Source organism: Nannospalax galili, unplaced genomic scaffold, assembly GCF_000622305.1.
Source record: "Nannospalax galili isolate Female #2095 unplaced genomic scaffold, S.galili_v1.0 scaffold216, whole genome shotgun sequence".
Lineage (NCBI taxonomy): Eukaryota > Metazoa > Chordata > Mammalia > Rodentia > Spalacidae > Nannospalax > Nannospalax galili.
In genome coordinates, this window is record NW_008339003.1 from 2,545,822 (window position 1) to 2,569,117 (window position 23,296).

The 23,296-nt window shown below is 41.7% G+C and overlaps 1 protein-coding gene across 10 annotated transcripts in view; it reads left to right on the top strand.

Moving 5' to 3' along the window:
- Alpk1 (alpha kinase 1) overlaps positions 1-23,296 on the top strand; it is a 140,534-nt gene that overhangs the window by 69,313 nt on the left and 47,925 nt on the right. For 7 of the 10 annotated variants that reach the window (XR_003849658.1, XM_029563847.1, XM_029563849.1 and 4 more), the window contains 2 exons: positions 3,584-3,805; positions 8,941-9,134. Coding sequence is in view for 7 of the 10 variants with exons in the window: in XM_029563847.1 (XP_029419707.1) it covers positions 3,685-3,805; positions 8,941-9,134 (315 nt within the window). In the remaining 3 variants the exon portion in view is untranslated. Of the gene's footprint in view, positions 1-3,583; positions 3,806-8,940; positions 9,135-23,296 lie in introns of those variants that run through there. The other 3 variants (XM_008833714.3, XM_029563852.1, XM_029563853.1) reach the window with 3 other exon arrangements.

Here is a 23,296-nt window from a genome sequence, read left to right on the forward strand (position 1 = left end):
ATATAGTTTTTAAGGGGGCTGGAGAGATAGCTGATTAAGAGCCCTGGCTGCTCTTCCAGAGGACCCAGGTTTAGTTCCCAGCATCCACATGACAGCTAACAACTGTCTATAACTCCAGTTTCAGAGAATCTGACACCCTCTTCTGTCCTCCATGGGCATTGCACACCACAAGTGCATTTACATACATGCAAGCAAAACATTCATGCACATAAAGGAATAAATTGTTTTTTTAAAAACCAAAAGACACAGTAGAAACAAAAAAACCCAATAAAATAAAATAAAAAATGCTACTAAATACATAGAGGGAAGTAGGGAGGGGAGGACACAGGGCAAAAAAGAGAAAAAAGGAAAAGATTACTGAGAACAACGCATAAACAATTAGATGATTGTATGATGGGCAATAAAAATAAATAAGCAGGAGCTGGAAAGATTGCTCAGCAGTTCAGAGCGTGTCCTACTTCTGCAGTGAACTCAGTTTGCTTTCCAGTACCCAGTACTCATGTCAGGTGGGTCACAACATCCTAAAACTCCAGCTCCAGGGGATCTGATGCCACCTTCTGGCCTCTGCAGGCACCAGCACTCCTGTGCACATACTCACATGCAGACACACACATACACACACACACACACACACACACACACACACACAGAGGTAAGTTTAAATAACTTTTAAATATATAAGCATATTTTAAAATATAATTAAAGTAAAACTGGTGCTGAACGTATCATTGAAAGAAGGGAACTAAGAAGATAGCTCAGTGCATAAAGTCCTTGCCACATAAACCTGAGGACGTGAATTTGATCCCCAGAACCCACATAAACCCCTCTTCAGGGCTGAAGAGGTAGACACAGGCAGATCCCTGGGGCTTGCTGGTCAGGCAGCCTAACCTAATCACCAAGCTCCAAGCTCCAGGCCTAGTTGTAGACTTTGTCTGAAAAATGAAGATGGATGGTTCCTGAATAACACTCAAGACTTACCTCTGGCCTATATGTGCGCATGCGCGCGCGCGCACACACACACACACACACACACACACACACACACACAGGCACACACAAGGAAGAATAAAAGGTAAAAAATGTCAAGTTTTGAAGCAACTTTTTTCTGGGTCTTTGAAAATTAGAGAACTGAGAATATAGCCCAGGGGTAGAGTCCTAGCCTAGTACGGGTGAGAACCTAAGTAAAATCCCTAACACCAAATTTAAAAAAGAGGAGGAGGAGGAAGAGGAGTGTCCAAGGAGGCCAGAGAGGGCATCAGATTACCCAGAGCCGCAGTTATAAGGCGTTTTGAGCACCCCAACATGGGTGCTGGGAACTTCAGTCCTCAGCATGAGCAGCAAGCACCCTTCATCACTGATCCATCTCTCCAGCTTCCTTAATTTAATTTTTAATTGACCAATTCAAGTCATATATACAGTACACAACCCAATGTTTTGAGATTTGCATGTATATTATAGAATGAATAAACCAAGATAATATGTATATTGCCTCATACAATTTTTGTGGAAGTAACATTTTAAAATTTGCTCTTAGCAATTTTCAGGTATACAACATTTATAGCCACTCTGCTGTATAACAGAACTTGACTATATTCCTCCTGTGCAACTGAAATTTTTATCCTTTGGTCAGTATCTCCGCAGTATGTCCCCACCCTTCAGACTCTGATAATCATCTCTCCACTCTCTTCCTCTATGACCTCTATAAAGAGTGTGTCTTCCATAAGATGATGCAGCACCAGTAACACATGGCAATAAGCCTTTAGACACAAAGATGCTGAACTATTATAATTAGAATGCACTTTTCTTTCTTTGTGAATGGGCTGGTTCTTTATACTTCATTGTTACCCTTTGCTTTCTAGATGAGTCCTAAAGCAATCCTAGGAAAGAAAGCCCCCTTCTTGCTTTAATTTGGGACTTGAATAAAAGTGACTGTCCAAGTCATCTGCAGGTCACACAGCACAGTTTGTTTTCTACTCTCTGAGCCACTTAATGCATGTCTCTGTCTTTTGCAAAGTCCACTATAGCAATGCCTTCCTCTTTAGTGGAATGGTAAGAATGTGGTATTATTGTTACGTGACCTCCTGCCCACTCTAATACAGTAATTACCTCTTGTTCCCTCACTGCAGTACACAGGAGGACTAGGCATGTGCTCCTTCATTTGTAACAGAAATCTGAAGATAAAATTTGGCTAGCCCTTGAAGCTTTTTCTTTTCATAGCTAGACAGGCTAAGGGCCAACTTGTTGCACAAAATGTGACTTGCAGACATAAGTTAAAAGGGACTTCAGAAACAATTTAGGCCAATAACCCAATTTGTGCAAGAATCTTTTCTCAAACACATTAAGTGAAAGGGAGAGTAAATTTATACTTACTCTTAAATACTTCCCAGTGACTAATTTCTTACCTCACTTATGTGAATGCTCTTTAAAGTGTCAACAATATTAATTTGAGAACTCTGCTTGTGTTCTCCAATAAATATATAATTATTTTTAATGAAATAAGCTTATGCTATCCTGATGCTTTATTTTGGTGTTCCATCAGGGAGAAGGGTACTTTTAACACCAACACAATAATTTCCTGCCTTGACTTCTTGTGATTTCTTCACTGCATGGATGAGCTCAAAGGAGAAGCAGTAGCCTCACCCTGTACCTCTGTCCTCCCTTTCAAGCTCTTTGTTCTGAAGATGAAATTCTACAAGCCCTTTGAGTGTCTAAACTGGAGAAACTCTACTCCCTATTCTGAAAAGTGACGAAAAAGAATAATTTCTTTTGTTTGCAAAAAGGAAGATAGACAAAAACATTTGTTCATCTCTAATTTTTTCTATTTCCTTGCTAGGCATTTTCGTATTGCTAGTGGGTTATTTTGTTCTCAAAATTATCTTGACTTCAATAGCCAACTACATCATGTTCATATTTACATAAGAAATTTGTTTACATGTTATCTGGTGACATAAAGGGATCCATTCATCTACATGATGGATCCATCCAAATCAAAGCTCTAGGAAATTGGGTTTTCTGGGGGTATCATTTCTCTGTTTTACTTGGCAATGTGCCTGGCAGAAAAGAGCTCTAAATTTGGCATCTGTCATCACCTATCTTAGTCCAAATTATACCATGCTAAATATCACGAAGAATACTGCACAGGGGAAATCAGCAGTGGTTACAAGAGTGGTAGACATCATATTGCCATGTGCTTGTGTGTGGCTATTAGAGCTGTTAACCAGATGCTTCCTGTAGACATCCAGAAAGGCAGAAAGTTCAGTGCTCCTGGGACCCAGGGACTCTGAGTGAAGCATGCAGAAGGCCGATAAATCATGGGGCACATTCATTTCACTTGGCCCATGCGATCCCAACAACCTCACTGTGGGGAACCAGGCTCTACACCAGGACTCCCTCCCTTCTGTACTGGATGCCTTCAAGGTACCGCCCATCTAGACCAGACCCTGCAGTCATTTCACACACTCCCCTAGTAGCATGCTCAGGGGCCGTATGTATTTTCATGTTTTTGCTATTTATCCCTCCCTGCTTGAATCTCGCGGATAATTGATGATGTTTCCTTTAATCATCTTTCTCTTTCATTCACCAGGTACCTCAGCCTTCCAGGGGCTCCTTTAATGTCTTCTTCTAGGTAACTGATCACCATAGACCCAGGGACACTCAATTCATCCTGGAGGGTGGTTAATCATCATGAATAATCAAGACACTGTGGTCGCGCTACTGCAAGAGTGCAAGCAAGTACTAGACCATCTCTTGTTGGAGACACCAGATGTGTCCTCAAAGGACAAGAGCGAGGACCAGAGATGCAGAGGTGAGGTTCTGATGGGAGACACCAGGGGTGAGCCAGCAGGTTCACTCCCTGTACCCCTGCCCAAATGACATGTTCTCCTCTCTGCCCTATTTCTCTTATGCTGGCAGATGACCAATGAGAGATGAGTGGATTTCCAGGGCATGAATGAGACTGGCTGCAGGCAGACAGGCAGGGAGGAAGCTTACTTTGTTGCAGAGAATTGCTGTCGGTTCTCATTTTAGGCTTCAGTAAACATGAGGCTACAAGAAACAGTTTGGTTCAGGAAGAACAAAGGGTTCAAGTTGGCTGGCGCACATAAAGTTCAATTATTAAAAAATTGAAGCAAGTTCTGAATGGTGGCACATACTTTTTCTCAAACGAGGATTTTTTGCCTCATCAATTTCCATAGACATCCCTGGTTTCCATAAATATGTCAGGTCACCAGTCCAGTCTCTGTTTTTGTGGTCACCAATACACTCCTTATGCCATATGTAAAATAATTTGTTGGGGCTGGAGAGATGGCTCAGTGGTTAAGAACACTGGTTGTTCTTGCAGAAGACCTGGGTTCGAATCCCAACACCCACGTGGCAGCTAACAACTGTCCATAACTCCAGTCCCAGGGGATCCAACAGCTTCTTCTGACCTCTGCAGGCATTGCACAACATGGGTGCACTTACATACATGTAGACAATTACACCGATGTACATAAAATTAAAATAATAAATAAAAAAATAATAATTTGTTGGTCTCAAAGACTGTTTACATCATAATCCAAGTTTAAGGGTCTGGCTTTTTGCCCACTTCCTGGTTTGTGCTCTTTATGATTATAGATAGGTCATTGCTTGGTAAGTTTCAATCACAAAGTCTGGAAGGCTGCAAACAATTCCTGTTTCTTCTTGGAGAGAAGCCCTCTTTATTTAGCTTCTTTTTAATCATTTAAATAATTGCCTTCCATGTCTTTAATATGCTCTTCGTATGTGCTTTGAATATGTTTTCCTAGGTATTTTTAGTGCTTTAGTATTTCATTTAAAATTAAGATTCCCAAGTGAAAATGCACACTCCAAGTCCCTCGCAGTCCTCCAGAATGGGAAGGTTTTGGAAGGGGCTTTTCCCAAGGTGTTATATGTGTTAGGGAAAGAGGAATTTACTGCTTGTAACCAATTAACTCAGCTAGAGACACAGGCATCCGGAGATAGGGGCAAGTTGTCTGGTCTGTGTCATGTCTGTAGGCATGTCTGCTTACACAAGATAACATAAAAGAGTCGTACCAGGCACATACCAACGATCTCTCCCCGATTGAGACCCCTGAAGGGAGTTGTAACATTTTTCTTGTTTTAAAGTTATTGGTTTGTGAAATGCTTGCTTTGAAACTATTGGCTGTATAAACGTGGGCTTTTGTGTAATGGTTGTGGGAGCCTATATAATCTTTACCTAAAATTGCCTCAGGGTCGATCACTCTGACCAGACCTGCGTGTTTTGGGAAGGACGGTTGGCCCTAGCTAGCTGGTTTAATAAAACTCTGCTTGATTCTTGCATCTCCATACTCATGCATTGTTCTCCAGAAGAGACCCACTGAGTCACGGACCCTAACAATATGCAGGCATATACATTTCCATAGGACCACCTTTAAGTGCATATGGCATTCTCAACTATCTGTCACTTGTCATTTTTTTCCTCCTTTCTGAGTAAAACCCCGTACACGCAGTTAATACTCAAACCTTGGTGTGTGTTTCCTTTGTTCACTAGTTAGACCCACCAGTGTGTGACTCTGCTTGCTGGCTGCATGTGCTGGTCAGCCTGAGATCACTATCTTTGAGTGTGAGTACCTGGTCTGAACCAACTGCAGGTTCCAGGCCCCTGGAGAATAAGCAATAACTGGCTCTCTTTCTCCAGGGCAGAACATTGGCTTGGGTTGTTTTTCTTGTTTCTCTTGAATTTTTCCTCCCACACAGGGTCACTTGCCATGGCAGGGCAACTCTGGCACAATGTGCCTCACTCTTTCTTCTTCCTCTTCCAACCCCACCCTCTCCTTCATCCTTGTTCCTGCCTGGCTAGCTACTGCCAGCAGCTACCCAGGAGATGCTCAAGTACCTGAAACATGGTTTTTAAAGCCACATTTTAGTAGTATCTTGTCTTTTAGTGTGCGCTGCTGGGCACATGGTTTGGCATGATCTAAAGTGGAAACGGTTGTGGAGGAAGCAAAAATGATTTTTAAAGAGTAAGCTTTCTCTAGGAGGAGCATGATGGCTCGGGCCTGTCATCCCAGCATGGAAGGATTAAAAGTTTGAGGCCGGTATGTCTCAATAATACTAAGAAGGTGAAAGCACCTGCATTCTCCAGTGTTATGAAGAAATTTTAAAATATTATCCTGTCCAAAACAAAGTATGATGTTCTTATGAACCCATAAATGTCATTTCCATCATCAAGGGGCTATCCACATTCTCTCATAGTGTCTGAATAATTTGCAGTCAAATTGGGACACTAGTACAGAAAGGGCCTGTCAGTCAGTCTGCTTCACGCACACAGGCCTTTCCTACCCAAACAGTACTAAATGATCGTCTCACTCACGACATTTAGAAGCTCTTTTGAAGAATTTATATTGGGAACATTTTTTTTAGAACCTGAAAGTCTGTCACTATCAGTAAGAGTCCAGATTTTACAGCCAAGTGTGACCACATAGATCCCCATGTCTAGAGCTCTGTTTCCATGAGGATGCTCTTGCATCCAGCAGCTGTGGAAAGTTGTCCTTTCAGTGGGGGGCACTCTAGAGTCTTCCCCAGTAGTCAGCTGGTGTGGGCCACATTCTATCATCCCAACAGCAAGCTGGTCTTCCCGGCCCGAACTCTTCCACACCTTTGCACAGCTGGTGGCAAATTCACAAAAGGATATCCATAACCAAGACAATGAGGTTTTCTTCTGTCTGTTCCTTTTGTTTTTGTTTGTCTTGTAGACATAATGCTAGCTTGGTCTTTTAACCACAATAGTGTGTTACCATTGCGATGTGATTTACAAAAGGGACCAGAAGCTCAGGAAGCTCATAGCCCAGGGAGACAGGGAGTTGTAGTTATAGAACAATGGGACTAAGCGGAAAGGACTGTGCACCGCTTCTGCTTGGCTTGCTTGAAGGGGCCCCTCAGTCCTACTCTAAAGTCAAGGTGGACTGACAGGAAATGGGAATTTTTGCATTGAATGCTGAAGGCAGTGGGCCTGAGTTTGGTTATCAAAGCATGGGGGGAGTGGCAGGGAGCAATTACAAACAGTCAGAACAAGATGTGCAAAACTGAAGAATTTTATGGCAGCCAGGCATGGTACACACACCTTTAATCCCAGCACACAATGGAGGCAGAGGCAGGCAGATCTCTGGGAGATCCAGTGAGCTCCAGGCCAGCTGTGGCTACAGGGAGACCCTGCCTCAAAAAGACCAAAAAAACAAAAGAAAGAAAGAAAGAAAGAAAGAAAGAAAGGAAGGAAGGAAGGAAGGAAGGAAGGAAGGAAGGAAGGAAGGAGGAGGGAGGGAGGAAAGAAGAAAGAAGCGGCAGGGGAGGAGCCCTGGAGAGATGGCGGCAGGGGAGGAGCCCTGGAGAGATGGCGGCAGGGGAGGAGCCCTGGAGAGATGGCGGCAGGGGAGGAGCCCTGGAGAGATGGCGGCAGGGGAGGAGCCCTGGAGAGATGGCGGCAGGGGAGGAGCCCTGGAGAGATGGCGGCAGGGGAGGAGCCCTGGAGAGATGGCGGCAGGGGAGGAGCCCTGGAGAGATGGCGGCAGGGGAGGAGCCCTGGAGAGATGGCGGCAGGGGAGGAGCCCTGGAGAGATGGCGGCAGGGGAGGAGCCCTGGAGAGATGGCTCCAGCGACTATGAGATGGCTTTTGCAGTGAACTAGGGTTCGGTTCCCAGCATATGGCAGCTCACAACCATCTGTGACTCCAGTTGAAGGGGGTCCAACACCCTCTTCTGGCCTCCTCAGGTGCCAGACATGCACAGGTGTACATACATACATACAGGCAAACTCATATATGTAAAATCAAAATAAACATCTTTCTAAAAAGATGTATCAATAATGAAGAAGACGGAGTAGATGGAAGGGAGGACAGGAGGGGAGGACATGAGTTTTAGAACATATAGCATTTGATAGTTAACTAGATTCAGGGAGGGAGAGAGCATACATCTAGAATGATTGGACTTCAAATTCATCAAAATAACATGGGTTGAGTAGATTTAGAAAACAGCTGACAAATTATGTTTTGTATGTGCTGAGTGTGAGACACCCACAAAGCAAATATGGTGAGATTTCAAGCTCACAGTCATATGCACAGGTCCAGAATTCCTTGTTCAGAACCCCAGTGGCCACACATCCTTCAAAATTCAGACTGTTTGGAGTATTAGGAAGGTCCTTTGAAAATACATACCAAGCAGAGGTAAGAAGCTCCAAAGAAGTTCTTGCTGCAAAATCCTTGGATAATCTCACCAAGCAGGGTAGTCACGACTGTCAGTGCCCTACTCAATTCAAATGTGGTTTGGATATCAACCCCAGAAAACACTTTCAGTTTCCAGATCTCTTTGTGCTTCTGAAATTTGGACAGGAGACAGGCAGAATAATTAAGGTTGGCGCCCATGGAAAGACTTAACACAATTACTTAATGTGAAACAGGGCCAGTTCTCGGTTCCTTGGTGTCACTGCAAATCTCATTTGCGTTTGGTACTTTTTTCCTACGTTCAAGCATAGTCCATAGTGAAAGGGTCAGATGAACGAGGTCTTAAAAAAGAAAAAAGATGCTGAACAAATTGATTGCCTCCCCACCTGCCACAGACTCAAAAAGTCATCTATTCCTGTCCCTTTCTCACTTTACAGGGAAAAGAGTATTTCTTTAACACCTTTCTCTGATTCTTCATGCGAGATAGCCACTGAAGTGCTTTACTTCCTGCTAAAGACCTTTCTATATGCCTGACTACCCCAGTTTACCTGTAGGGCACAATAGACTGAGGCCACTTCTGACAGATCGCTCCTTGCTATTATTCTTTGAGGCGGACTCAGCAGCTTAGACCAGCCAGCAAATGATAGGGAAAAGTTTTTTTGCTCTCAGGTACTTCACGGTAACGTGGGAGTTCAACAGCCTTTTCTTTGACTGCAATTTTCTTACCTGAACTCTGACCTTTTCAGCTTCGCTCCCCAGTGAGTTAAGGACCCTGATCCAGGAGGCAAAGGAAATGAAGTGGCCCTTCGTGCCTGAAAAGTGGCAGTACAAACAAGCCGTGAGCCCAGAGGACAAAACAAACCTCCAGGATGTGATTGGTGCCGGGCTGCAGCAGTTACTGGTAGGAAGAGCCATACCACCTGTCCCTCTGACATCCCCTGTAAGTGGTCTGTAAGTGGTCTAAAAGATTAAATTTCTTTGAAGCACAAGATAGCTCCTGCTCTTATGGTCAGCTCTGCCAAATTGACTAATGTGGGGGAAATGGCTATTTAAAAAGCATCATTTCCTGTAAGCTCTTGTGTTCGAAAGCCAAATCTAGTCAATGTGAGGAAGGTCGGAGGGTCCTGTAAAACCTGACAACCTGAAATATTTTCATATTCTTGGTGGGCCAGAGTCGTTTTGATTCTACTATGCCTTGTAGTATTTTTATTTTGAAATGGTACTTTCTAAAAGTTGAGTAGTATAAGAAATAGGAGTTCTCACCACCTCATTCAGCACTACTTGTTGTGGAGGCTACAGATTCTTGCCATTTCCCTTCCGGAGCTGCCTCCTCTCTTGGCTCCTCATGATTAAAGCTGTTCTGGAATCATTAACTCAATGTCATGGCCATGCTTATTCTTCAGTTCTCATATTTGAAACCAATTGAACTGACATGTCCACTCCAGACAAGATGGTGCATCGAGGACAGTGTAGGGTGGTTTTTGTTTTGTTTTGTTTAAAAAAAAAAATAAGAGGACACCAAGCTGGGAGAGTGCAGGCAGCAGGGGTGGATCTAGAAGAGTTAGGGAGAGAAGTGGGAAGTGTATATAACCAAAATGCATTGTATGCATGTATGAAATTCTCAAAGAACTGATCAAATATTCTATTTTTTAAAAAGAGCAGCATAGGAAGTTGGGTAGGCTCAGGACTTGGGCTTAAGCTCTGCTGATGTTGCAAGGCGTGTCACTTTCTTTTTTGGTAGCATTACTTTTATAAAAGTTTCATTTTTTATGTGTATGAGTACTTGCCTGCATGTATGTATGTGCACATCTAGTGCCCACAGAGTCCAGAAGACAGCATCAGATCTCCTTACAGATGGTTGTGAGCTGCCATACTGGTGTGGGAATGAAACCCAGGTCCTCTGCAAGAGCCCTAAGCCTCTTAAGCACTGAGCCATGTCTCCAGCCCCATGCTGCCATTACTTTTTTTTTAATCATTTTTTTTAATTTTTAATAACTACATGATTAGAAGACTTTTTGCCTTTAGTCTCTCAGATATTTGTCAAGGAAATTTACACGTATTTAACTTATATGCATTTTTATCACATAAAAATATATTTGTCACTGGGCATGGTGACACACACCTTTAATCCCAGCACTTAGGAGGCAGAAGCAGGTGTGCTCTGTGGAATGGAGGCCAATCTGGTTTGCATAGCGAGTTCCAGGCCAGCTACAGGGAGACCCTGTCTCAAAAAACAAAGAAATAAATGTATATTATGGTTTTTGTTATATATACTGTTTGTATACATTATATATACAATTACATATATGTGTGAATTTTCACTTTGTTTACAACTCAGGCTAGCCATGAGCTCTCGATCCTCGCTCCTCATTTTCCCAGAGCAAAGATTACAGGTCTGCCAAGAAACTCTAGATAAGTATGGTTGCTATCAGTGGAGTGGAATGAAATAATCCCTATGATTTTATATCTTGGATCACGTGTGTATCAGATCTTATGCATCAAAATAGTTACTACCATTATCACCTTCATTTTACAAACGGCGAAGTTAAAGAAAGATAAACTTGCCCAGGGAAACAGACAGTCCCGCTGCAACCTTTAGCCGCCTCCTCTGTCCTGTTTCAGTTCTCCATCAAGTCTGAGGTGAAAGGCCTGAAGCAGGTGGAAGCTCTGACTATATGCGGCACAGCCAGAGGCTGTGAGCTGTTCACAGAGCTTACTGACAGTCACAGATGGCCGCTCCTAGCCATGTGGGGCCCTCAAGCCCCTGAAATGGCCAGTCTGACTGAAGAACTGAATTTGTATTTCCAGTGACTTTTTATGAATTTATAAATGTATAGAATAACAATAGACACAGTTAGAGTGAGGTCCTTAATATAGGCATACCCAAGCCCATTTTGGGGGAAGTTCTAGAAATAGTCTCATGTGGTAAGGATTTCCACTTCATTGGACAGTACATCTCTAAAGCAGTGGTTTTTACAGCGAGACATCTCCCACCCCAACACTCATACAGCATCACATGGGGACTTGGAAATTCGAAATCTTGCACCCCAGTAAAAAATCATTATGGGATCAAAAACTCCTAGGAGTCAGTCCAGCACTAGGCATCAGACAAGCCCTCCCAGAGATTCCCATAGAGGCTGAAGTTTGAGTTGAGAGCCACTGCTCTGCATAGAAGGAAAGGGAGAGGAGCCACAGCAAAGAGCCGAGAGCTTGGAGAGAGATGCTAGTGCTAACGATGCAAAGTGAAGAGGAAAGAAAAGTCCTGAGTGGAGACTTTGGAGAAAACAGAGAGGTCTTTTTCTCTGTTAGAAGTGCTGCACAGACTGAGGCATTCTGAAGAGCCCACTGCTCCTCACTTGCTGAGAGACCCCTTGTGTGATCAGGCCAAGTGGCAGACAAGAAATCTGTGAGCTGCCCTGGTAGATGAGAACAGAAGACTGGCACAGAAGTGCCTCCTGTTTTAGCCTTCCACCTTGGAACATTTCTGCGGACTTCTGAACATAGGCTGACCAGGATGCAAGACACAACTGGTTCCATCATGCAACCACCCGGTCCTTCTCCCCACATCCAAAACTAGTAGTGGCGTAAGGTGAAAACAGAAGCTGTTGACTTTAAAAGTTCAAGTCTTGCTTTGGATTTGCAATGTGAATTAGGACAAAGGTTTTTCACAGCTATCTGAACTATTTTGAGAGCACATACATAATTTCTGTCACTATACCTCCCTAAGTTGTATGGATTCCACAGTTACAGAAACAGAAGCAGGAAGAATTTGTACCCCTCACAGGGTCACTGGGTAGCGGCTCTAAGAACCAGTCCATTAGGCCTCCTTTAGCCCCTAATGCATTTAATCTGGAAGCTTTCTGAACTCTTTAGCTTACCCAGCAAGCTATAAATTAAGTAACCACACCTCCTCAGACTTTTAGGCTGCTTTCCTATTGTGCCAGACACCAAGTGTGCAATTGCTAAAGCACTCTGTTTGTAAATAGAGAAATATAGCACCCTGTGGGCCAGGCACCCCGTGGGCCAGGCTCTCTTTGACTGCTCACCGCTTCTACAGTCTTAGCTTGTTCAAAGTAAATGCCCGGACTTGTTTTTGTCAAACATACATCAGTTTCAGTACCAGAAATTGATATTTCTTGAAATCAAATGGTCATATTTTAATAATCAGTGACCTGTGATGCTGTGCCTCCATAAGCAGCAGGCAAAGCTTATCTCTTTCCAGTCCTTAGTATTTCTTCTTAGTTTATACCTTAAAATGAATTCTTCCCATAAAACCTCTCTTTCATCTTTAAAATTAGCAATATGCTTAGAATATAAATACTGTGTCTTTCATGTAATTCTACAATTAATTGCATAAAATTAAACAGAAAATGCAGAGAAAGGGGTAAATCACAGGCAACTCTTTCAGTTTCTGAGGTAGTGAAACTAAGATTTACTCAGGATAATGCTCTGTCCAGCTGAGCTTCATGAAGAATATTCTGTGTTTTGTTCCGCTTCTGCTCTCTGCCTCCTGCATGCCCTCCCTCCTCACCCATTCCCCAATCCTTTTTCCTTTGGTGCGTGGCCACAGACATAATTTATGGTAGGGGCCAGCTTCCTTTACCGTCCACACAAAGCTTCCTGGCTTGAGGATTTGTTCCTCCTCTCCCAGAAAAACACCTGCAGGTCCTCCCTGAGAAAACTGGAAAGGTACGAGATTAATGTGGCCGCGGTAGTGGGGCGGGGTTTCCACATTAGCAGGGTTTCCATATTATGCCTCTCCCTGGGTAGATGGGTCTTTTCTGAGATGATACCAATTCTTTATTGCTGAAACATCTGTTGATAACTATAGATGCCCTTGTAAAACAAAACATACCACCGGGTCACAGGCTACAAGGATCTAAAAATCGTACCTCATGCTAGCTTCAGTCTATTCAACAGCACCCCAAGTCCATGGGATATCGCCATTTTTAATGTCTCATCTTGTCATGCAAAACACTTTGTAAACACCGCAATGCCCTGCCCCGTATGGGCTTTGAAGCATTATTTCGTCTTCATCGGTAATTTATACTCCAGCGCCATTGTGCTGTGGGAAAGAGAGGGGGAACCTGTTTTGTTTTCCATTTAATTGTATATCGCCTGACACTTTGGCCTGTATTATTAGTATCAGTCAGAAAAAGGATTTTCTCCCTCTCTTATTTAAAAATGAAATTTCAAGAGAAAGCAAGCGCGCCTTCAGCTCTTTTCATGAAAAACAATGTTTACACGCCGAGAGTGCAAGATGAAAAGCAGGAGTAACTTTTTTCAAGTGCCCGGGAAGGCGCTGCAGTTTTTGAAAGGGAACAGTAAGGCCTTGTGGATCATTCGGCGAAAGCTTTGATGGAGTTTTCAAATCCAGCGCAGGCATTTGGCGGAGGCCTCAGTGAGCTCCGAGGCCGCAGGGCTGAGCCCTGACCGACCGGAAAGCTGCCCGGGGTGGGGGGGTGGGAGGGGGTCCACGTCGCCATGGCGATGCCTCCTTGGGGGTTGTTTCCAGTAACTTTCACTTTTCTAAAAGTTACAGTTTCTACACAATCAAAACAAAATATGAAAATAAAGCTTTAAAAAGGAGAAAAACCGTAGGCTGCTGGTCTATGCCAGTTGGGAAGGGAATTGATTTGGAAGTTCTCTGCAAGGGGTTGGGGTTCGGGGGGGGGGCACTGGGTTCTCCCCACCTGCGTCTCGGAGGGAGGCATTTGCCCTCAGTCGACCCCGCCTTCATCGTGGCGCCCCCTGCAGGAGATGCAGGCCATGCTCATGGTTTAACAACAAAAGCAACCGGAGGCCCTAACGCTGGCTAAGGTGATTCTTTCCGTCCCCCTTGTCGTATTACTGGTAGTCTGTAGCTGATGTGCTATAAAATATTTTTGAAGGATTTGTGCTCCATAAAAGCGGTTGGAAAAGAGACTCCCCCAAAATGTTTCATTATTTTCGTGTACTATTTGGGGTGAAAACTCTCCATGGATAAGTATTGTTGGTAATTTTAGAAAGGAGATGAGTTAAAGCGGCCAAAGTAATTGATAGGAAAATGAAATGACCAGTTCAAGAAAAACAGTTATGTGGCATGAACAGTTTAAAGGGTCAGATACTGCCAACGGAAACAAGAAAGTCTCATCCACAGATAAAGTTTTGCTTAAAAGATACTCTTAAAACTAATACAACTAGCTGGGCATGGTGGTGCAGGCCTTTAATCCCAGCACTCAAGAGACAACAGGCAGACAGAGCTGTGAGATTGAAGCCAGCTTGGTCTACATAGCAAGCTTGAGGTCAATTGGGGTTACAGGAAGATCCTGTCTCAAAAAGACAAAAACATCAACAACATCAAAAACTGATACAGCTCATGTGTTCTGGTTGCCAGTTTTCCTATTAGTAATAGAGAATTCAAAACCCATATCAGGGTACCACTTAGATTCTTGTTCTTTCCCCAGTGATTTTCTCAAATGGGTTTTCAACTTCAACTGTATGATTTGGGGCTTTAATAATGGAAAATTTTTCTTCTGTATGGGGACAAAAATCAAGTGAATGTAAAACCACAAATTCATCTATTGACTCAACAAAACTTCAAAATGTTGCCATATGCTAAACACTTGGTATCAGACACTGAGAAGAATGTGAATGAGACAAAAGATCCAGGTCTTGTCCTGGCAATTCTCTGTAAGACTGAAATGAGAGGGAGCCCTGGTCCAGGGTTCTCCCCACCTGTGTCTCCCAGGGAGGGACTTCCTGTCAGTCGACCCGCCTTCATCGTGGCGCCCCCTGCAGGAGATGCAGGCAATGCTCATGGTTTAACAACAAAAGTAACCTGAGATGCTTTTGAAATAGTTGAAATAGTTTCTTCCATCTATTAACTAATTGACATGTAAGGGGGTTCAACAGGTATTCTTCCAATTTTCACATCTCTTAAAGCATCATTAATCTCTTCACAGTTAAGAAATTAGTGCTCAGAGAAGTGTTATACGCTCCACATAAGAACATCTCGGCTCTTTTCACTCAGGGGTCCACTGCAGATCCAGGCTGCCTTTTTTTTTTTCCTTGAATTTTTTGTTTTTAATAAAAAATAACCTAAAGACCACCCAAATCTCCATCAATGTAATTCTAAGCATCAGTGCAGAAACTATAAGTCATCTGTGCCAGGATGCACTCTTGGAGACAGTGCGGGGTGGGACAGAAATAGAAAAATGCACATGCTGATGTTCAGTGCATGTATGTCAAAGACGGGCAAAAGTTTGTGCTTAACAATCTGTCCCTGCTGAAACTTAATGACACCATCGGGACAGAAGTCATATTAGGTATGAATGTTGATGGCAGAGTTACAGAGGTTTGGGGACACTCTATTAAGCCAGAGTATAGTTACACCTTTATTCAAACTATGTTATACATACTTTTCAAGGTGTTCAATAATGTACAAACTGTAATAAACATTCTGGTACATATCTTTTTGCACATTTTAGTGTCACTACTGGTGGGTTCTTAGTTGTACACATCTTGGGCATGTGTGTATTTTAATTTGATAGATCTACTTAATTATCCTTTAAAACATTCCAGTCAGTTACAGTAGTGCTTAAAACTGTCCTTGTAAGCTGGGCATGGTGGTGCATGCCTTTAACCCCAGCACTTGGGAGGCAGAGGCAGGCAGATCTCTGTGAGTTCAAGGATAGCCTGGTCTACGGAGTGAGTTCCAGGACAGCTGGGGCTACAGGGAGACCCTGTCTCAAAAAGACCAAAAAAACAAAATAAAACAAAAAAACTGTCCTTGTACCTGCCACTAGAGATAATATTTTTAATATATTATTCTGTTATAAATTAATAAGTAATGACTAATAGATTATGTTTCAAGTCATTTGAAAAAGTAGAAAAAATAGGGATTGGCAATACAGCTCAATGGTGAAGGTATTTACTGCCTGACAATGCAGGCCTGACCTGAGTTTGATCCCTGGAACCCCAAAAGGCAGAAGGAAGGGTTTTATTGTTGTTGCTGTTTTGTTTTGTTGTTTTTTAAAGGTGTATGAGTGTGTTGCCTGCATGTGTGTAAGTGCACCCATATTGTGCAATGTCACAGAGGTCAGAAGAGGGCGTCAGATACCCCTGGAACTGGAATTAAGGATGGTTCTTAACTGCCATGTGGGTGCTGGGAATCGAATCTCGGTCCTCTGCAAGAGCAGCCAGTTCCCGTCACCACTGAGCTGTCTCTCCAGTCCCAGAAGGAAGTTTTTTTGTTTTGCTTTGTTTTAGTCTTTTTTTCCTTAGTAAAAACAGATGTTTTAACATATATTATGGAACAAGCTCTACACTGAATTATTTATATGTATTCATTCATTATACAATCACTCTGAAAGATAATAGCAAGCTAGATTTGGGACTGGTAGTCATCTACAATTCTGTAAAGATTCTGTTGGAAGACAGAAGTTGGTCCTAAAATATTGGTTCACATATCTTGAGAATATTTCTTTTCTCATAAGATCCTCTATTTCTTTTTTTTTAATGTACTTGTTCTTCTTCTTTTATTATTTTTTTAATGGGGCGTTTGGCTACTCTAACATTCCCCCTCTGAAGAGATAACCCTAAAATCTTTTAAAGATTAGATAAAAGTTCTCAAATACTTTCAATATTTTTGGCCTTTGGAGCAGAGTATGTTGCTAAGAGGCCCAAGGACATTGTGACTTTTAGCCAAGAAACTGGCTACTTTTCTTTGGGGTCTTTTTACCCTAACTGCCTAGCCAATTCCTACCTCCTATTCTTATCACACCACCCTCTGAAGAGGTTACCCAAATTGCCAATAGGGAATAGGGACGCAGACCACTCTGGCTTCTTCCATGCTGAACAGGTGAGGCAATTGGAGTACCCCTTCAGTGGGTCCTTCTAAAAGACTCCCAAATTGCTCAACTCTTATCTGTAGGAAGAAAAGAAAGTCCTTGACTGGTGAATAGGAGATGTGAAGGAGAAGTAAAGGCAAGAGTAATCAGCATTACAAGTTCTAGACAGGGAACTAGAAAAAAAGTCAGAATGGCAATTTTCAAATATTCATATAAGAGTCCATTTGAATTTCTTGACAAAGGCTTCCTAAAGCATCCCTCTGTTGGGTTCCTCCTCAATTTTCTTTTGCTTCCAAGGCTGGACTCTAGAGTGATGGATTCAGGATTTGCTTTCAGGTATTTTGATAGCTGTCAGAGTGGTTAGAATCAGTGTCAGTTCCCTCTCAAAGGCTTCTAGATAGGGGGAGAAAACAAATTTATCCGTCATTTTAGAACAATAGCTGGTTGTCCCCCTTAGCTACAGGTGGACACTACAGTATTGGAGACCAAGATTTGAAGTCTTACATCAAGCAGCACTTTTTGATTAGGAACAAAATCATCAATGAGAAATAATTGTCTAAATAACGTTTTACATGGACTTAAGCCTAATGCTTGGGAAGTGCAAACCCTTGAACTCTTAAAGAAATATACTGATGACTTTGCTCTTTGATTACACTTTCCTTTTGGGTGTTTAAGACCGTACAGTTGGCCCAAATAAATCAATATATTTTTACAATTAGGGTCATTTGAGGATCTATTCCTCAAGGGTCACATGGGCTTGGGATTAGCCCCTGGCTCCTTCCTTTTACCAGTTCCATCTATGTGAAGATAAGTCAAAGGTCCTGCTCAACCACGTCTGGCTTCACTTGGAAGCCTGGATGAGATGCTTCCTCTAAGTTGACCTTCCTCTTTGTAGACTGGGCACTGGTTGAAGTCCATCTCATGGGGTCTCCATGTCCTCCCCGACCAAGAGGACAGATGACTCACCACAGTTACAGGTCATTTTAAGAGACGTTCCATAGTCCCCTGGAACTTAGTCAACCTTGGAGGGCAAGGGGCAAAAACTGTTCTTTAAGTCCCTCTGACCACATTAGTATAGGCCTCAAAATATGGCTATAAACATCCAATAAGGTTAGTCTGGTACTTTTAATTACCATGTGCTATGTAGATAAAGCTTGTAAAAAAAACATTCTTGGATAAACCTTGACTAGATATATATTTTTTTTCTTAAACTAGTTGACTAAACTATGACCTTAGAAATTTTAAGATTATGTGTATATTATTTTTGTCTCATCCTCTATATATAACAAACCTAAACAGACCATCACTTGCTTAGGCTTTCTCATTTTTTCAGAATACATTCTTCTCAAGCGTTTTGCCAGTCCTGAGAATGCCGCCTGGCTTCCAAAGATCCCCATTCTCCTGACCACAAACGTGAAAACTCAAGATGACAGTGAGAGGCTGCGATCAGATTTCAAAACAGCACACCAGTGGAAGCCTCAGGAATGAACTAGGTCAACTTGTGGTCAGTTATCTGCTGACCTTAGACTTGCTTCTATGAGGGCTACATTCTGGCTGGCCACTGTCCTCTGCTCCTTCCTTCCTTGCCTCTGCCCTCCAATGCATATTGGAAAGCCTTTACACAGCATGGGTCATGCCTTCTCTTCCTAGCCTTCCCCAGATTGTATACTTTAGCCCTCCCCAAATCCAAGAGACCATGTGTTATTAGGGCCAAATTACATACAGTTGGCTGGAAAGAGTGGCTGGATATTCCGGTGAGGATCCAATGACCCTGCTTGGACCTCCTTTGATGAATGAGCACAACCGTCAACAAGCCCAATTGTGACGATGTTTAGTGATAAGGCACAGATGAAGTTGTGATGATGGTAGTTATTTCATGCAGAAGGGACTGCTGTACAGCATCATCTTATTAAAAGCACATGTAATTTAAAAGGATTTGATGCTAGGATGCCCATATGAGGGAGAATATATGTCATTTGTTTTTCTGAGTCTGTGTTACTTCCTCTGTTATACTGTTAGTATAACAGTTTCTAGATCCATCCATTTACCTGCAAATTTCATTATTTCATCTTTCTTCACTGCTGAATAGAATTCCATTGTGTAAATATACCACATTTTTGTTAACTGCTTGTCAGTTGAGGGGCACTTAGGTTGCTTCCATCTCTTAACTATTGTGAAAAGAGCAGCAACAAACATGGATGTACAAGTGTCTCTACAATAAGATGAGTCCTTTGGGTATATGCCAAGGAGTGGTATAACTGGGTTGTATGGTAGGTTCATTTTTAGTTTTTTAAGAATTCTCCACACTGTTTTCCATATGGGTTGCAGGAGATCACAATCCCACCAGCAGTGGATGAGTGTTCCCCTTTCTCCACATCCTCACCAGCATTTGGTATAATTTGTCTCTTCATCCTAGCCAGTTTGATTGGAGTAAGGTAATACCTTAGGGTGGTTTTGATTTGCACTTCCCTAATTACTAACAATGTTGAACACTTTTTGAGTTGTTTCTTAGCCATCTTCATTTCTTCCTTTGAGAACTCTCTGTTTAGATCTTTAGCCCATCATTTAATTGGGTCATTTGGTTTCTCGATTCTTTGGTTTTTTGAGTTCTTTATATATTCTGGATGTTAAACCTCTGTCAGATGTGTCACTGGTGAAGATTTTGTCCCATTCTGTGGGTTTTCTCTTCAATTTTTGATTGTTCTTTTTGCTGTACAGAAGTTTTTTAGTTTAATGAGGTCCCACTTGTTGATTGATGACCTTAATGCCTGAGCAACTGCTGTCCAATTTAGAAAATCCTTTCCTACATCTAAATCTTGTAAGGTACTGCCAATATTTTCTTCTAATGGTTTCAGGGTTTCCAGTTTCACATTGAGGTCTTTGATCCATTTGGAGCTGACTTTTGCGCAAGGTGAAAGATAGGGGTTTAGTTTCATTCTTCTACAGGTGGAGATCCAGTTTTGCCAGCACCATTTGTTGAAGATGCTGTCTTTCCTCAGTTGTATGTTCTTGGCACCTTTGTCAAATATCAGGTAGCTGAAATTGTGTGTACTCAGGTTTGGGTCTTCAGTGATGTTCCATTGATCTATGTGTCTATTTTTGTGCCAGTACCATGCTGTTTTTATGACTATAGCTCTGTAGTATACTTTGAGACCTGGTAGAGTAATCCTCCCAGCATTGCTCTTTGTGCTCAAGGTTGTTTTGGCTATCTGGGGTCTTGTGTGCTTCCATACAAATTTAAGGATTTTTTTTTCATATTCTGTGAAGTATGTCATGGGGATTTTAATTAGGATTGCATTGAATCTATACATTGCTTTTGGTAAGATGGTCATTTTCACAATATTAATTCTTCCAATCCATGAGCATGAGAGGTCCTTCCATCTCCTAGTGTCTTCCTCAATCTCTTTCTTTAATGACTTATAATTTTCATTGTAAAGATCTTTGTTGTCTTTGGACCAAGATTTATTCCAAAAGATGTTTTGTTTTGTTTTGTTTTTTTGCAGCAATTGTGAATGGGAGCATTTCCCTGAATTCTTTTTCCAATTGCTTGTTACTGTTATATAGAAAGGCTACTGATTTTTGTAGATTGATTTTATAATCTAGCACTATACTGAAAGTGCTGGTCAGTTCTAGGAGTTTTCTGGTGGAACTTTTAGGATCTCTTAGGTATAGTGTCATATCTGCAGAAAGTGACAATTTGAGCCCTTCTTTTTCAATTAGTACTCCTCTAATTTCCTTCTCCTGTCTTATTGCTCTAGCAAGAGTTTCAAGCACTGTGTTGAAAAGGAGTGGAGATAGTGGACAGCCTTGTCTGGTTCCTGATTTCAATGGGAATGCTTCCAGTTTTTCTCCATTTAGAATGATGTTGGGTGTGGGTTTGTTGTATGTAGCTTTAATTATGTTGAGGTATGTTCCCTCCAGTCCAATTCCTTCTAGGACTTTGAACATAAATGCATGCTGAATTTTGTCAAAAGCCTTTTCTGCATCTATTGAGATGACAATGTGGTTTTTGTCTTTGAGTCCGTTTATATGATTAATGACATTATTGACTTGTGTATATTGAACCATCCCTGCATCATGGTGAATGATCTTTTTGATGTGTGTTTGTATGCAGTTTGCAAGTATTTTGTTGAAAATTTTTGCATCTATGTTCATTAAGGATATGGGTCTATAGTTTTCTTTTTGGGTCGTGTCTTTACAAGGTTTGGGTATTAGAGTGATGCTGGCTTCATAGAAGGAATTTGGGAGTTCGTCCTCTGTTTCTATCATTTTGAATAATTTAAGTAGTATTTATTGGAGGTCTTCTTTAAATGTCTGGTAGAATTCTGCTGTAAATCCATCTGGTCCTGGGCTTTTTTTAGCTGGGAATCTTTGTATTACTGTTTCAATTTCCTTATATGTTATCAGTCTGTTTAACCTGTTGATCTCTTCTTGGTTTAACTTTGGTGGTTCCCATGATTTTAGATATCCATCTATTTCTTTTAGATTTTCAAATTTAGTAGCATATAGGTTTTAGAAATAGTCCCTTATAATGGTCTGGATCTTTTGTGTGTCTATTGTGATGTTTCCCCTTTCATCTCTGATTTTATTGATTCAGATTTGCTCTTTTTTTCTTTTAGTTAAGGGTCTGTCTACCTTGTTTAGCTTTTCAAAGAACCAGCTCTTAGAGTCATAGATTCCTTGTATTGTTTTCTTTGTTTCTATTTCATTAATTTCTGCTCTGATTTTTGTTATTTCTTCTCTTCTGCTGGGTTTGGGTTTCATTTGTTCTTGCCTTTCCAGCATCTTCAGTTTCAGTGTTAGGTCATTTATTTGGGCTCTTTCTAATTTTTTAATGTAGGCACTTAAAGCTATAAACTTCCCTGTTAGGACTGCTTTTAAAGTGTCCCAGAGGTTGTGTTTTGTTATATTGTCCTTTTTGTGGAATTCCAGGAATTCTTTTCTTTCTTAATTTCTCCTTTGACCCACTCATTGTTTAGGAATGTGTTGTTCAATCACCACAAGTTCGTGTAGTGACTAGGGCTTTGTCCAGTCTTGATTCTGAGTTTTATTGCATTGTGGTCCAATAGAATGCATGGAATTATTTTAATATTTCTGTATTTGTTGAGGTTTGTTTTGTGGCCCAGTATGTGGTCAATTTTTGAAAAAGTTCCTGGGGTGCTGAGTAGAAAGTGTATTCTTTGGTGCTTGGGTGGAATATTCAAAAGATGGATGTTAGGTCCATTTGATGTGTGGTATCATTTAATTCAGACGTCTCTCTGTTTATTCTTTGTCCAGTTGACCTGTCTAATGGAGAACAGTGGTATATTGAAGTCCAGTACTATTACTGTGTTGGGGTTAATCTGTGTCTTAAAGTCCTGTAGTATTGTTTTTATGAATTTGGGTGCACCAGAGTTTGGTGCATATATGGTTTTTTTGGGGGGGGGGCTTATTTTTGGTCTTTTTGAGACAGCATCTGTCAGTTGTCCCAGCTGGCTTGGAACTCACTGTGTAGACCAGGCTGGCCTTGAACTAACGGAGATCTGCCTGCCTTTGCCTCCCAAGTGCTGCTGGGATTAAAGTCCTATGCCACCACGCTCAGCTTGATGTATATATGTTAAGGATTGTAATGTCTTCTTGGTTAATTGTTCCTTTGATCAGAATGAAGTGACCCTCCTTATCTCTTCTGTTTAGTTTTACTTTGAAGTCTATTTTGTCAGATATTAGAATTGCAACCCCTGCTTGTTTCTTAGTGCCATTTTCTTGGAATATTCTTTTCCATCCTTTTACGTTAAGGTGGTGCCTGTCCTTGAAGGTGAGATGGGTTTCTTGTAGACAGCAAAGATTATTATTGGAAGATGTGTATTGGTTGCCATCATTTCAATTGCTGTTTGTGTTCTCTAATTTTGTGTTTCCTCGATTATAACTTTATTTTCTTTCGTTGCCCCTGGGGTGTATTTGTTTCTCTCTCTGCTCCCTGTATTGCTTTAAGTATTATTTGAAGGGCTGGTTTTGTGGCCATGTATTCTTTCAGGCTTTTCATGTCATGGAAGATTTTTCTTTCCCCTCAACTATAATAGACATTTTTGCTGGGTATAGTATTCTGGGCTGGCATCTATTGTCATGTAGGACTGGAAATACCTTGGTCCAGGCTCTTCTGGCTTTCATAGTTTGCATTGGTAAGTCTGCTGTAATTCTGATGGGTTTTCCTTTGTATGTGCCTTGTTGTTTTTCTTTTATGCTTTCAGTACTCTCTCTTTGTTGTGTACATTTAGTGTTTTTACTATGATCC